The sequence below is a fragment of the Dama dama genome, chromosome 11 (genome assembly GCF_033118175.1).
Source record: "Dama dama isolate Ldn47 chromosome 11, ASM3311817v1, whole genome shotgun sequence".
Classification (NCBI taxonomy): domain Eukaryota; kingdom Metazoa; phylum Chordata; class Mammalia; order Artiodactyla; family Cervidae; genus Dama; species Dama dama.
The window spans coordinates 7,888,859-7,903,499 of NC_083691.1; the positions used below are offsets into that span (position 1 = coordinate 7,888,859).

At 49.8% G+C, this 14,641-nt stretch overlaps 1 protein-coding gene across 2 annotated transcripts; it reads right to left on the reverse strand.

Moving 5' to 3' along the window:
* Positions 1–560: 560 nt before the first annotated feature.
* COQ4 (coenzyme Q4) lies at positions 561–14,604 on the reverse strand. Of its 2 annotated transcripts, XM_061154528.1 has the most exons (8): positions 14,213–14,604; positions 13,996–14,127; positions 12,304–12,400; positions 11,688–11,790; positions 4,145–4,204; positions 2,376–2,505; positions 1,681–1,774; positions 561–1,134 (listed from the first exon to the last, which is right to left on the reverse strand). In XM_061154528.1, the coding sequence occupies exons 1-8, from the start codon at positions 14,280–14,282 to the stop codon at positions 963–965; spliced, it is 858 nt and encodes a 285-aa protein (XP_061010511.1). In that variant the 5' UTR covers positions 14,283–14,604; the 3' UTR covers positions 561–962. The 2 variants fall into 2 exon arrangements, with proteins under 2 accessions (XP_061010511.1, XP_061010512.1); XM_061154529.1 differs by lacking the exon at positions 4,145–4,204 and having other exon boundaries at positions 14,213–14,602.
* Positions 14,605–14,641: the final 37 nt, after the last annotated feature.

A 14,641-nucleotide genomic window follows, 5' to 3' on the forward strand; every position in this document is an offset into this window, starting at 1 on the left:
CTTGCTTACGTCTGGGCCTTCCATCGCCCTGCCCACACAATGAGGGGCTAGCCTCCAAAACTTCTAAAGGTTCTGCCACCCTGGGAGTCTTTCTGGCTGTAAATCCCAAGACAGGGCCGCCTACCCTTCTGACAACGCTCTTCACCCTGCCTGTCCACAATTCTTGGCTCTGACTCAAGGAAAATGCCTGGGTGCTACTCCAAAGGGAGCCTGCAGCCTCACAGTCACCTCCTCCCACTGAGAACACAGCAAGAATAGAACAGCTCCTACTTGGGCCCCTTCTCTGGGCATCACCTCACGAACCCCCAGAGCAACCCTGGGAGGTGGGGGCCACTTCAATCCCTTCTACTGATGATGCAACAGATCCACAGAGCAGAAGAGATCTGCCCTAAGTCCCTCTGCTAGAAGGCAGAGGAGAAGTGGGGAATTTGAATCCTAGAGCAGCAGGGAAAAGCAGCAGAAGCTCTGGCTGGAGGGAGTGTCTGCCCTCAGCGCTCGATGGTCCAAGCCTGCCAGGGTCATGGGCAGCACTGGGCAGAGACGGGAGAAGCAGACTCGGGACCTGATGGGAGCCTTTATTCAGACAGCAGAGACCCACCTGCCCCTCTGCCTCCCTCTTCAGGCCTTGGGAATCAAGGGCAGCCCTTCCCCCTGTGAAGACCCCCCAGCCTGGCACCCAGAGAACACTGGCAGGCAGGGAGGGCTCGGGCACATGCGTTGTGGACCTGAGCAATCCCTGAGCACACGGGGTTCGCTCCTGGCTCCCCTAGGAGCTCCACTGGCTGCTCCCTCCCAGGTTGGCCTTCAAAGCCGCTCTGCGGCGGTTATGATAAATTATAATGAGTGACGTCCAAGGGTCAGAGTTCACAGTGGAGGAACCCATGTACTGGCAGAGGCGTGCTCCACTCCCAGCAGAAGAGGGGGGTGGGGTGGGGTGGGGTGGGGCCTCAGGCGCTCAGGGCCTACACCAGGCCCTCCACACGCAGGGGTGGCTCCGTGATGCCCAGCTCCTGCCGCAGGGCCTGCAGGGGCTGTTCCCAGCGCCGCTCATAGTACACGTTGAGGACACATGGGGCTCTGCGGCCATTCTCAACTGCCCATGGGATCAGCTCCGAGATCAGCAATCGCAGGCTCCTGTGGGGCCGCAGAGGAGAGAGAAGACAGAGGACCCGGGGCCCTAAGCGCCGGGCACGCCACCTGCCTGGAGCCAACGTGTGTGTCCTCAGTTAATCCACACACAGACCCAAGAGGAGGCAGTTCCCAGCCCCACTTCAGATGAGGAAACAAAAGCTCAGTGAGGTAAAAGCCCTATGCTCAAAGCCACACATTCTGAACACACCAAAGCCCAGTTTTAAATCGAGGGCTCGCCCCACCTCCAGAAACTAATGCCAGACTGCGTCCCCAGGGACCCGCACCCCCACCCCACCAGCCCCAGGTTTCCTGACCCAACTGTTCTCACTCGATACTGGGGCCTGGCCCGTGAAACCCTCAAGTCCTATGAAGCGTCCAAGCTTCACACCTCATCCTGGAGCCCCTGCGCTAGGCCAGGTTCACGCTCTGCCCCAGCCTTCCCATCCTGGCTTCCTGAGATCCACTGGGGCTGCTCAGAAAGGCTGTGGGCTCTTCCCATTTCCTGGAGCCCTGAACCTTCCCCTGACCCCTCAGCCCTTGAGAACTTACTGGGCGCTGAGTTGGATCGGTCCGAAGAGTGCACTCAGGATGCACATGGGCAGGCCAGTCTGGACAGCCTCAAACCATTTCACCACGATCTCTCCTGGCAGGCAGGGTGAGGAAGTGGGTGAGAAGTGAGGACGGGCCGGGGGAGGAGAGGCCAGTGATGCTCAGGGCAGGACACGGCGAGGCGTCTGCTCCACTCCGATCTCTACCGGGGGTCAGCAGTGCCCAGTCCTGGCCTGTGCTGGGCCTTGGGGCACTTGGTTTGGGGTGGGGGAAGAGGGTCCAAGAAAGAGCAGAAGGAGGTAAAGGCTGGAAAGGAAGCTTGGGGTCAGGGTGTGGGACTCCAAAAGCCAGGCTGAGGAGTCCAGGCCCCCGGGAACCGCTGAGGGTTTCAGAGCGTGGGGAGCCCAGGTGTCTGGACGCTGCCACGTCAGTGTAGGAGCCATCAGAGGCACTGGGGGTGGAGATGGGGATGTGTGGCCCAGATACACCACGATGTTCTGGTAAAGTGAAAAATGAAGCACTGAGTCAGCTAACTGGTGAGTGGCTGAAACAGGTGTGCCCTGACCTGGCCCTGCAGATAGATCGGGAGACAGGCTGAATGGAGGGCCCGGCCCCAGCCAGGCCCCTCACGGGGTATGCTCCACCCCACCCCCACTCTGGAAGCATCCAGGGGTTGCTGGCTGGCCAGCACTCACCCAGGATGTTGGTGGGCATGCCCAGCAAGGTGTGGAGCATGTCGTGGATCTCCCGGTACCGCTGGATCACGTATGCCAGCTCCTCGTCGTCCACGAAGCGGGTGGGTGCGCGGGTGTCTGGGGAGACCCTCTGAGGATCATGAAAGTGAAATCAGTCGTGTCCGACTCTGCGACCCCATAGCCTGTAGCCTGCCAGGATTCTCCATCCATGGGATTTTCCAGGCCAAGAGTACTTGGCCTGGAGTGGGTTGCCATTTCCTTCTCCAGGGGAATTTTTCAGACCTAGGGATTGAACCTGGGTCACCTGCATTGCAGGCAGATTCTTTACTGTCTGAGCCACTGGGGAAGCCCCCTGACAACCATGAGCCCTCCCTAGACCCCTTCCTCATGGTTCCCGAGGTCCAATTTCCCAGCCTCCCCTCGACTCTCAACCATGCCACCAAATTCACACTGCACCAGAACTATCTCAGGACTTTAGGTCTGTCCGCACCTGCTGACAGGGGAGTCTGCAGGCAGGGAATATAGGGGGCGCCCCCGTGGCCTACCCCAACTCACACAGGATGTACACCCCCTGCTGGAATCTCAGAAACCCCTGGCGGGGAGGGGGAAACAGAGGTGTTTACTGATATTGAGTTTCAGTTTTTACAAGATGAAAGAGCTCCGGTGATTGGTTTCACAACAATGTGACTATATTTAACACACTACTGAACTGCCCATTTAGAGATGACTAAGATATAAATCTTATGGTTTTTTTTTTTTGAACCACCATTGGAAATAAAATGAGGCGGGGGGAGAAAAGATGCACCCAAGGCCCCCCCCTTCTTCAGATTAGCTGCTCCTGGCCTAGGGTGCTCTTTCCCTTTGACAATTCCTACCTGTCCCTTACATGCGGGCTTAAGTGTCCCTTCTGCAGGAGGCTACCCCTGACCTCCAGACAGATCAGGTCCACGTTATGGTCTCTTATAGCACCCGGTACTTTTCTGTGGCATCTGACATGACTGTATCGTGATGTCTGGTGCACGTGATCATCAATGTCTCTTGTTCACACCAGCACTGTCGGGTACAGCAGCCAATTGTGGCAGCCACCAAGCCTTGAAATGAAACAAGTGCCAACTGAGATGTGCTGTATGTGCGAAATACACACTGGAGTTCCAAGACTTGGCATGACAAGAATAATGCGAAATCTCAATAATTTTATAGTATCAATTACATACTGAAATGGTATTTTAGCACACCAAAACAAGATATGTTATTAAAAGTAATACTACCTGTTTCTATTTTGTTTTTGTTTATCTGATAGCAGCAGATTCTAAATTCCCTTCATGGTAAGCCTGCTATCGCCGTGAACAGTGCTGCAGTAGCCTGTCATCAGCCCAAGACCGGGCTCTCTGTTCTGTCTCCAAGGCCTGGGAATCAATTCTTGTAAATGCAGGAGTAAAAGGCCAGCCCCAGGCACTTTCTGACCCCAGGCAGGGATAGCAACTGTCCTTCTTTACCTGCCCACCAGCAGAGATGGCAACTGTCCTTCTATACCTGCCCACTGCCTCTCTGAGTTCTCAGCGGCACCATGCAGAGTAGGTCTTCCTAGTTTCAGAGCATGAGCTCAGCCTGTCCAGAGGTCAAGGGATTTGGTGCCTCTATTTTGGGGGCTGCTAGCCCAGTGCCATGGTCTGTGTTTGTGACTTCATTGGGTCCCTGGTTCTAATTTCTTCTATAGAGTTCTATCTGCCGTGTGAAGCTGAAGGTGGTCAGTGAAGGCCGACACCTACTATGTGCCAGCACTGTATGAAGTCCTCCATACATATTGTCATGCCACGTCCTGAGAACACCTGGGGGTAGATATTGCTATCAGCCTCAGATACAGATAAGAAAAAAAGGAGAGATAAAGTAACTTTGTCAGAGATCACACAGCTAATCAAGTGGCTGAGTCAGGATTCTGAACACAGCCTGCTGGATTCCAAAGCCTTAACATCCATTATTAATCAGCCATATAAGTGCCTTGGAAGATAAACATGAGGTTTCCTAACCTCAGATAAAGAGTCTGAGGCTCAGAGGTCAAGTGATTTGCCCAGGGCTTTAAAGATGGAAAGAAAGGCTAGCAGTCAGTCTCAGGGGCGGTGGCCTCACCTTGACCTTTGAGCTAAACCTCCACTGGGACAAAGGTGTTCCCTTACGTTTTGTGGGCTGCTGGGTTTCTATACTCTACAAGTATCACAATCTCCAGGGCTGTTACTTAAGGCTGTGGCTAAGCAAGGTGCCCAGGGAGGCCTTGGCAGTCCCGTCCTGTCTACAACAATAGGACAAAAGGCTCTGGGGGACTTCAGAAGGAGAATATCCTTTTCTGGGTGGTACCTGGAGCCAACTTCCCATTGATGAAATAAACTTGCATCTTGGTGAAATTTCTGGGTGACGGTATAAGAAGAGGCACGGGCAATAGGGAGCAGTACAGGAGAGGACAGGAAGATGATTATTTTCTCAAGGACAATAATCTAAAGCAGATGTTCTCAACCGTCTACCTGAGGATAGCTGCAGTGTCTGGAGACATTTAAGGTTGTCACAACTTACTGGGGCAAGTGCTACTGGAATCTAGTATGTAGAAGCCAGGGATGTTTCCTACAATGCACAGCGCTGCCCTACAACAGAGAACTCTCGAGCCCCAAAGTCAACAGTGGCAAGGCTGAGAAACCTTGCTCAAGAGCAACCTTGGCTCACTCTTTCACCTCCTCCAGGCTGGTTGGCTCCTGCAGCTGGACTGGATGGCAACTTGACAGAGGTGCTCTAATGGGATGTGTATGTGCTGGGGGGGCAGGGAAGGGTAGGAACAGAGATTCTGCTCTGCTATAGCCTAAGGTCCTTTTATAAAGCAGAACATGTTACTATCTGGTTCGAAACCTCAATGGCTTCCTATTGCTTCTATTACAAAATACAGACTTTGTCTCTAAGCAGATAGGGTAGGGGGCCCATGGAGAAAGAGAACCAGGCATGACATTCTTGAGATTAGAGAAGCCATTATAAAGCCTAAGTCAACTTGTGATCTAAACCTGGACACAATGCTTGCGCTTCAACATGTCTCAGTAATTAATGATCTTAAAGGAATAAAGGGATGCAGGAACTGAGGAAAAGCAGTTAAGAAACAATGAAAGATGGATGAAGCTGGAGCCCATTATACAGAGTGAAGTAAGCCAGAAAGATAAAGAACATTACAGCATACTGACACATGTATATGGAATTTAGAAAGGTGATAACGATAACCCTATATGCAGAACAGAAAAAGAGACACAGAAATACAGAACAGACTTTTGAACTTTGTGGGGGAATGTGAGGGTGGGATATTTCAAAAGAACAGCATGTATACTATCTATGGTGAAACAGATCACCAGCCCAGGAGGGATGCACGAGACAAGTGCTCCGGCCTGGTGCACTGGGAAGACCCAGAGGAATCGGGTGGAGAGGGAGGTGGGAGGGGGGATCGGGATTGGGAATACATGTAAATCCATGGCTGATTCATATCAATGTATGACAAAACCCACTGGAAAAAAAAAATAATAATAATAATAAAAAAAAATAAAAAAAAAAAAAAAAAAAAGAAACAATGAAAGAGAAGTGAAAGTGTTAGTTGCTCAGTCATGTCTGACCCTTTGTGACCCCGTGGACTGCAGCCCGCCAGGCTCCTCTGTCCATGGGATTCTCCAGGCAAGAATACTGGAGTGGGTTGCCATTTCCTTCTACAGGGGATCTTCCCAACCCAGGGATCGAATCTGGGTCTCCAGCACTGCAGGAAGACTCCTTACCGTCTGAGCCATCAAGAAATAATAGTTCAAATATAAAAGAGTCCCAGCTCCTCCTCAAAGAATATACATTAACAATCTGATATGTATCTTTACACTTTTCTATAGGAACTAAGGCCCCCATCCAGGTGGAGAGTGGTATCTACATGCTAAGATCCCAGACTAGTTAAGAAATGATGATGTTGACCTGACTCTCCTGACATCAATCAACTAAGACTTGGACCCTGTCGACCTTTGCTCCAATTCTATGCTGAATTCTCTGCTCAAGATCTGATAGAATGCCTGAAGAACTATGGACGCAGGTTCGTGACATAGTACAGGGGGCAGTGATCAAAACCATCCCCAAGGAAAAGAAATGCAAAAAGGCAAAATAGTTGTCTGAGGAGGCCTTACAAACAGCTGAGAAAAAAAGAGACACGAAAGGCAAAGGGGAAAAGGAAAGATATACCCATCTGAATGCAGAGTTCCAGAGAACAGCAAGGAGATAAGAAAGCCTTCCTAAGTGAACAATGCAAAGGAATAGAGGAAAATAATACAATGAGAAAAACTAGAGATCTCGTCAAGAAAATCAGAGATACCAAGGGAACATTTCATGCAAAGATGGGCATAATACAGGACAGAAACCATATGGAACTAAAAGAAGTAGATGATATCAAGAAGAGGTGGCAAGAATACACAGAAGAACTACACAAAAAAATCTTAATGACCCAGATAACTACCATGGTATGATCACTCACCTAGAGCCAGACATCCTAGAATGTGAAGTCAAGTGGGCCTTAGGAAGCATCACTATGAACAAAGCTAGTGGAGGTGATGGAATTCCAGCTGAGCTATTTCAAATCCTAAAAGATGATGCTGTGAAAGTGCTGCACTCAATATGCCAGCAAATTTGGAAAACTCAGCAGTGGCCACAGGACTAGAAAAGGTCAGTTTTCATTCCAACCCCAAAGAAAGGCAATGCCAAAGGATGTTCAAACTACCGCACAATTGCACTCATTTCACACGCTAGCAAAGTAATGCTCAAAATTCTCCAAGCTAGGCTTCAGTAGTATGTGAACTGACAACTTCCAGATGTTCAAGCTGGATTTAGAAAAGGCAGAGGAAACAGAGGTCAAATTGCTAACATCGGTTGGATCATAGAAAAAGCAAGAGAGGTCCAGAAAAACATCTACTTCTGTTTCACTGACTATGCTAAAGCCTTTGACTGTGTAGAGCAGAACAAATGAAAATTCTTCAAGAGATGGGAATACCAGATCACCTTACCTGCCTCTGGAGAAACCTGTATGCAGGTCAAGAAACAACAGTTAGAACTGGACATGGAACAACAAAATTGGGAAAGGAGTATGTCAAGGCTGTATATTGTCACCCTGCTTATTTAACTTATATGCAGAGTTCAGTTGCTCATTCATGTTTGACTCAGCAATCCCATGGACTACAGCACGCCAGGCTTCCCTGTCCATCGCCAACTCCCGGAGTTTGCAAGAGTATATGCAGAGTTCATCATGCGAAATGCCAGCCTGGATGAAGCAGAAGCTGGAATCAAGACTGCCAGGAGAAATATCAATAACCTCAGATATGCAGATGACACCACCCTCATGGCAGAAAGCAAAGAGGAACTAAAGAGCCTCTTGATGAAGGTGAAAGAGGAGAGTGAAAAAGCTGGCTTGGAACTCAACATTTAGAAAAGTAAGATCATGGCACCTGGTCCCATCACCTCAAGGCAAATAGATGGGGAAACAATGGAAAAAGTGAGAGACTTTTATTTTCTTGGGCTCCAAAATCACTGCAGATGGTGACTGCAGCCATGAAATTAAAAGATGCTTGCTCCTTGGAAGAAAAGCTATGATAAATCTAGATAGCATTATTTAAAAGCAGAGACGTTACTTTGCCAACAAAGGCCCATCTAGTCAAAGCTATGGTTTTTCCAGTGATCATGTATGCATGTGAGAGCTGAACCATAAAGAAAGCTGAGTGCAGAAGAATTGATGATCTTGAACTGTGGTGTTGGAGAAGACTCTTGAGAGTCCCTTGGACTGCAAGGAGATCAAACTGGTCAATCCTCAAAGAAATCAGTCCTGAATATTCATTGGAAGGACTGATGCTGAAGCTGAAGCTCCAGTACTTTGGCCACCTGATGCCAAGAGATGACTCATTAGAAAAGACCCTGTTGCTGGGAAAGATTGAAGGCAGGAGGAGAAAGGGATGACAGAGGACAAGATGGTTGGATGACATCACCAACTTGAATGAAATAAGTTAGAGCAAGCTCTGGGAGATGGTGATGAACAGGGAAGCCTGGCGTGTCGCAGTCCACGGAGTTGCAAAGAGTCGGACACAACTGAGTGGCTGAACTGAACTGGACTGTAGCCTGCCAGGCTCCTCTGCTTACGGAATTCTGAACAACAAGCCCCTTCATGAATATGAATATACTGTCAGCTTAAAGTTTCCCCAATTTTGCTGTTAACAGACAATGCTTTGGGAAAGATCCCTGGTGTTCTCCATACACACTGCAAGTAATAAATCCTTCCTTCTCCTGATCTTTGGTTTGGTTGTATCTTTAGGCTCAACACCCACCAAGAGTGGCTTTGGGGGTAACCCAGTTTCGGGGTGACACTTCCTGTGGCGTGCAGGGCCTGGCTGAGCTAGGCCGACCTCCCAGCCCACTGGCGGCCTCCCCACAACTCATTCCCCTGAAGCTATACTGGCCACATGGATCAGTTTTCCTTTTCCTAAACACACATAGCCTCGCACTTGCCAGTTCCTCTGCTCAGAATGCTCTTCCCCGACACCTGGGGAGGAGGGGAGAGAGGAGGAACATACCCAGGTACTCCAGTTACAAATCCAGGCACAGTGAGGCGCAAGCCAGCACCACAGGTACCGCTCATCGGCACTGGCTGCTCCCAGCAAGAAAGTAGCAAGATTTTCTTCACCTGGCATCCCTCTGATCATCAGTAATTGCCCTTGGGGGCCAAGCAGACATCATTCTAATCAGTACAGGAGTCCCTGGCAGGTTTGGCCACCTGATACCATGAGCTGGAGAAGACAAAGAGCAGGTACTGCTTTGGGAAGGTTAGAAACATCTCATGCTGACAGATCGAACATCAAGTGACTCTTGAAGAGCTACGGCACTTAAATGCACTCTTTCAGGAGTATGAGAAGAGAGGAAGACAGCTGCTGGATATGGAAACTTTCAAATGCATAATGAAGCAGAGCATGAGGTCACGGAAGAAAGTAAATGGGTTTTATAAATGTTGGATCATTGAAACCACAGTTAAAACTTCAACTGTAGGAACCAATTAGGCTTGATGATCTATCTGCACAATCGCTGTCAGCTCTGAACTGTGATTTCTGCTAAGATCCAGCTGACTTACTGAACAGTTTATATGGGAAAATATTTCTAAATTACTTAGTGGGCTTCCCTTTACTTAGTACACTAGGCCAACAAGACACTTCGAGACTTTTCTGGAAAAGGAGAAAAAGGCTCTTATTAGATCACTGGTTCTTTGTATATGTGTACTCAGTTGCTTCAGTTGTTTGACTCCTTGCAACCCTATGGAGTGTAGCCTGCCACGCTGCTCTGTCAATGGGATTTTCTAGGCAAGAATACTGGAGTGGGTTGCTATTTCCTCCTCCAGGAGATCTTCCCAACCCAGGGATCAAACTTGAGTCTCCTGCATCTCCTGCATTGGTAGGCGGATTCTTTACCAATGAGCCATCAGGGATATGGGTTGTTCCCAAAGAGTTTGGGCATTTTTCCCACCCCCAAACTGCTGGAATTAGGATTTTAAATATTCTCTCTGCCATCTTAGTTGCCTGGTTTTTGGCCCAGAGTGTGAAATCTTATTGAATATTTTAGTCTGTTCAGGCTATAAAAATGCCATTTAAAAAGTGGCTTATACAGAACAGACTTTTGAACTTTGTGGGAGAATGTGAGGGTAGGATATTTCAAAAGAACAGCATGTATACTATCTATGGTGAAACAGATCACCAGCCCAGGAGGGATGCACGAGACAAGTGCTCCGGCCTGGTGCACTGGGAAGACCCAGAGGAATCGGGTGGAGAGGGAGGTGGGAGGGGGGATCGGGATTGGGAATACATGTAAATCCATGGCTGATTCATATCAATGTATGACAAAACCCACTGGAAAAAAAAAATAATAATAATAAAAAAAAAAAATTAAAAAAAAAAAAAAAAAAAGAATGCTCTTCCCCAGCTCTCCTCAGAAGTGACTCCTCCTTAGCCTCCTGGAAATCTCCACCCCTTGCCCAAAATAGTTGGAATAATCCTCTCACTCATTAGCCTATGAAATTACCCAGCCCATAAAAAAACAAACCCCGCCACATTTCGAGGCCACCACTCTCACCTTCTGCGGTGGCCCACACTCTGTCTGTGAAGTGTGTTTCTCTCTGAATAAACTCACTTCTTACCACTTTGTCTCTCAATTGTCTGTGATGAGACATCAAGAACCTGAGCTTCAAGACCGTGGGTTTTGGCTGGGTTCGAGTCCCAGTCTGAGGTACACAGTGTTTCGGCAGGGCCTCCTATGACCACCCTGTTGGAAGTGGCCACCAGCCACCCCGACCCCACCCTTGCCCTCTATCGAGTAGACTGTTGTCCTCACAGCACCACCCGCGAGGACAGAAGCCTCACAAGGACAGGCGCTTTCCTAGTTTGATGCAGTGTGTCCCAGCTGAGGACATTGGTGTGATTTTTCTTCTTCTGGTTGCACCGTGAGGCATGCGGGATCTTAGTTCCCTCACCGGGAACTGAACCTGCGCCCCTGCACTGGAAGGCAGATCTTAACCAAACCACAGGAAAAGTCCCATCTGGTATGTTTTAAGTACTAAATAAATATTTTGCCTGAATTTTCACATAAAAGTTTTCTTCTTTTACTACTTTACGGTCTACCTGTTTCCTCACTAGAATATTAGTTCCATGAGGGCAAGACCTTGCCTGTCTAAGTTGCCACTATATCCCCACACTTGGATCAGTGGATGGCGCATGACTGATTCTGAAGAAATGAATGAGTTCCTCGGTAGTTGGGGGTCCTGCCCACCTAGTTCCTGTCCTCTCTGGCTGGGGTTGGAGGGTGTCACAACTTGTCACACCCAAGGGGCACACTGTCTCTACAACAGGGGACACAATGCGATAGTTAAGAGCATAATCCTGATTTGAATATTGCCTCCAATAATACAGGCCTGTGAAATCAACAAGTTGCTTAACCTCTCTGAGCCTTAGTTTCCTCATCTTGGCAGAGTTGTTGGGGGGAATTCAGTGAGATCACATGTGAACCTGCCATGTGGCACACAGTAGAGGTTAGTAAGTGCAGGAGAGTGTAATTGCTTGGAGCGATGCTCCTGGCCCACATGCCTGCACCACAGAAAATGACAGTGCCTTGGCACGAGAGACTGCAAGGCAGTCCTGCCTATGGTGGAGGCGCAGGCCCCTCCTTCCTCAGGACATTACTCATGAGCCATTCATCTGCCCTCCCTGGTGACTGCCAAACGCACAGAAGCTGGAGACTCACATTCACATCCAGGAAACGGAGATACGCACAGCCAAAGGAGCCCTCAGGAAGACCCCGGAGCTTGCCCATGTCAAGGGTGGACAGCGAGATCCGGGGACGCTCCCTGTGAAGCAGAAGGCAGGACTCAGATACTGGGAAGGCACCAGCAAAGGCAGGTGAAAGGTCAAGCTAGACCAAGGGTGTGAGAGGTGAAGGGGCAGAGGGCAGCAATGGGGTCAAGTCCTAATGGAGCCCCTACTACTGGCCAGGCCGGTGGCAGGGACTGAAGACTACCACAAGCTAAGGCTGTGGTTTGTGCCTTAGGTAAAGAGAACTCAGATGTGATCTGGGTAGTCACACAGGGCACTGCAGGGGTGGGAGTTACAGGCAGCCTATGTTATGGGAGGCACAAGAGCCCTGTTGTTGGAACTGGGCTGAGGCCACCATACTGCACTGTCCAGAGGTCATCAGAGTTGTCTATGTGAATGACACCTATGGAGTTGAGCAGTGCCCAGCCTGTGCAACCATCCACAGCCATGGTATCAAGAAAAGTTTCCTAGAGGAACACCATGTGATTCCAGAGAAATCGGAATCCCCAAAGAATGCCCTCAATCCCCCAGGCAGAGCTGGGACCTACTGCAGGATTTGGGCACCCTCTGGATCCCTCTTCATCTGGTCCCTGAGGACCTTCAGGGTACGGTGTCCTGTGGTCTCTCCCAGAACTGCAACCATGTCTGAAAGGAAAAAAAATGGGGACAAATAGAGGCTGTGATCTTAGGTAAATTATCTGACTTGGTCTAAACCTTAATTTCATACATGGTAAAACAGAGTATCTAGCTCTTAGTTATGAAGATTCAGGTTAAACAGTGAATCACCGGGCACACAATAAAGCTATAGTTACTATTGTCATCAGTCTAACGCGGTAAGGTGGCCCTGGCTAGCACAATGCTCCAAAGAGTTAATAAATCACTTTCACATCCATCATCAGGACAGAATGTCGCGTCTCTGTGGATGGGCAGACTGGCATCAGACAGCGCTGGGTTCGAGCCCCATGTGGATCACTATGTAGGTGACTGTGTGCAAACTGCTTCACGTTTCCAATCTTCAGTGTCCTAATATGTGAAGTGCAGGTAATACCTTTCTTTTAGGGTCAATGTTAAAAGTCAAGAAGGTTACGCATATAAAACACTTAGTACAGTAAGCAAGTAAAATAAGGGTTCAGTGAGCAGTCAGCATTATCATTTTTACCGGAAAGAAGAATAGTGCTTTCAGGCCTAAGAATCCTAGAGGGGATGAGAAAAACACTGCAGGATCCCAAAGTGTCCTATTAAAACATCCAGCAAACATTTACTGAACGTTTATTATGAGCCATGCACGATCCCAAATGCTAACAGTATGCTATCATTTGATGGGCGCTCATAAATTGTCTAGTCCAGAGGTTCTCAGTGTGTCTGGGTAACAGAATCTCCCAGGAAGCAGTTTAAAAAGGCAGAAGCTCAGATCCCACTTCCCTTCCATTCTCCCCTACTCACTCCTGCTGCTGCTGCTAAGTTGCTTTAATGTGTCTGACTCTGTGTGACCCCATAGAGGGCAGCCCACCAGGCTCCCCCTTTCCTGGGATTCTCCAGGGGAGAACACTGGAGTGGGTTACCATTTCCTTCTCCAATGCATGAAAGTGAAAAGTGAAAGTGAAGTCGCTCAGTCGTGTCTGACCCTTAGAGACCCCATGGACTGCAGCCCACCAGGCTCCTCTGTCCATGGGATTTTCCAGGCAAGAGTCCTGGAGTGGGGTGCCATTGCCTTCTCCGCTACCCACTCCTGGCAGATTCCGATTGTGTAAATTTAGGGTGGGACCCTGGTATCTAAATTTTTATGAATGTTTCAGATGATTATGACTTGCAGCCAGGTTTGGGTATCCTGGTCTAGTCTAATCTACAGTTAACCAAGCAAATGGGGAGGCTTTGACAATGGCCGGGACCTGCCGGGCTTTAAAGGCAAGGGCGCATCGGGCCCCGGATCCCCGTGGTTGTTATTCAGTCGCTTAGTCCTGTCCGACTCCTTGCGACTCCATGAACTGCAGCAGGCCAGGCTTCTCTGTCCTTCACTATCTTCTGCAGTTGCTCAAACTCATGTCCATTGAGTCGGTGATGCCATCCAACCATCTCATCCTCTGTGACCCGCTTATCCTCCTGCCCTCAATCTTTCCCAGCATCGGGGTCTTTTCCAATAAGTCGGCTCTTCGCATCAGGTGGCCAAAGCATTGGAGCTTCAGCATCACTCCGGATCCCTAGTTGCCCCAGTAAAGCGCCGGCGGGGCGGGCTGCCTTACCGTGGCGATAGGGATCGTAGAGCGCCATCCCGGCAGAGCCGGCAGCCAGCAGCACCTTCTGCAGCGGGGAAGTGGGAATGTGTTCGGGGTAGAGCAGGCCGGCGCCATGGCTCACGGCTCTGAGGGGAACACCTGCGGGGCAAGAAAACAGCCGCGCGGTCAAAGGAGCGGAGCGAGTCACATCCCCGGCCCTCCTTCCCGCGCCCCCGCCGCTTGCCTGTAGAAGAGCCGGGACTGCCTCGGAAGGCGCAGAGCGGGCGCAGAAGCCCGCGCAGCAGCGTCGCCATGGCAGCGGGCACCGTCGGACGTCCTGGGGGGATGAGCGGGGCAAGGCCGACTCCGCCCCACCAAACTTCTCTGGAGACGGCGCGCCGGAGAAGTCAAATGGACTCGACCCCTACTGCGCTGAGTGGGGAGGGCCTTTTGGGCGGGAAAAATAGCACGGACAGGAAAAGTCTCTCGCTAAGCATGAGAAAACCTAGGCAACCCCTTTGTAACCTACACCCACGGATATAAAATCCTCCTCATTTCACCTCAACCCCAAGAGAGGTCTCCAAGTAAGCCTCGCCAGGTTTGGGGTTCAGCACCGGACCCTACGTCCTTCTCCGTAGCATGTTTTCCCCCCGAGGACAATAAGAAAAGAACC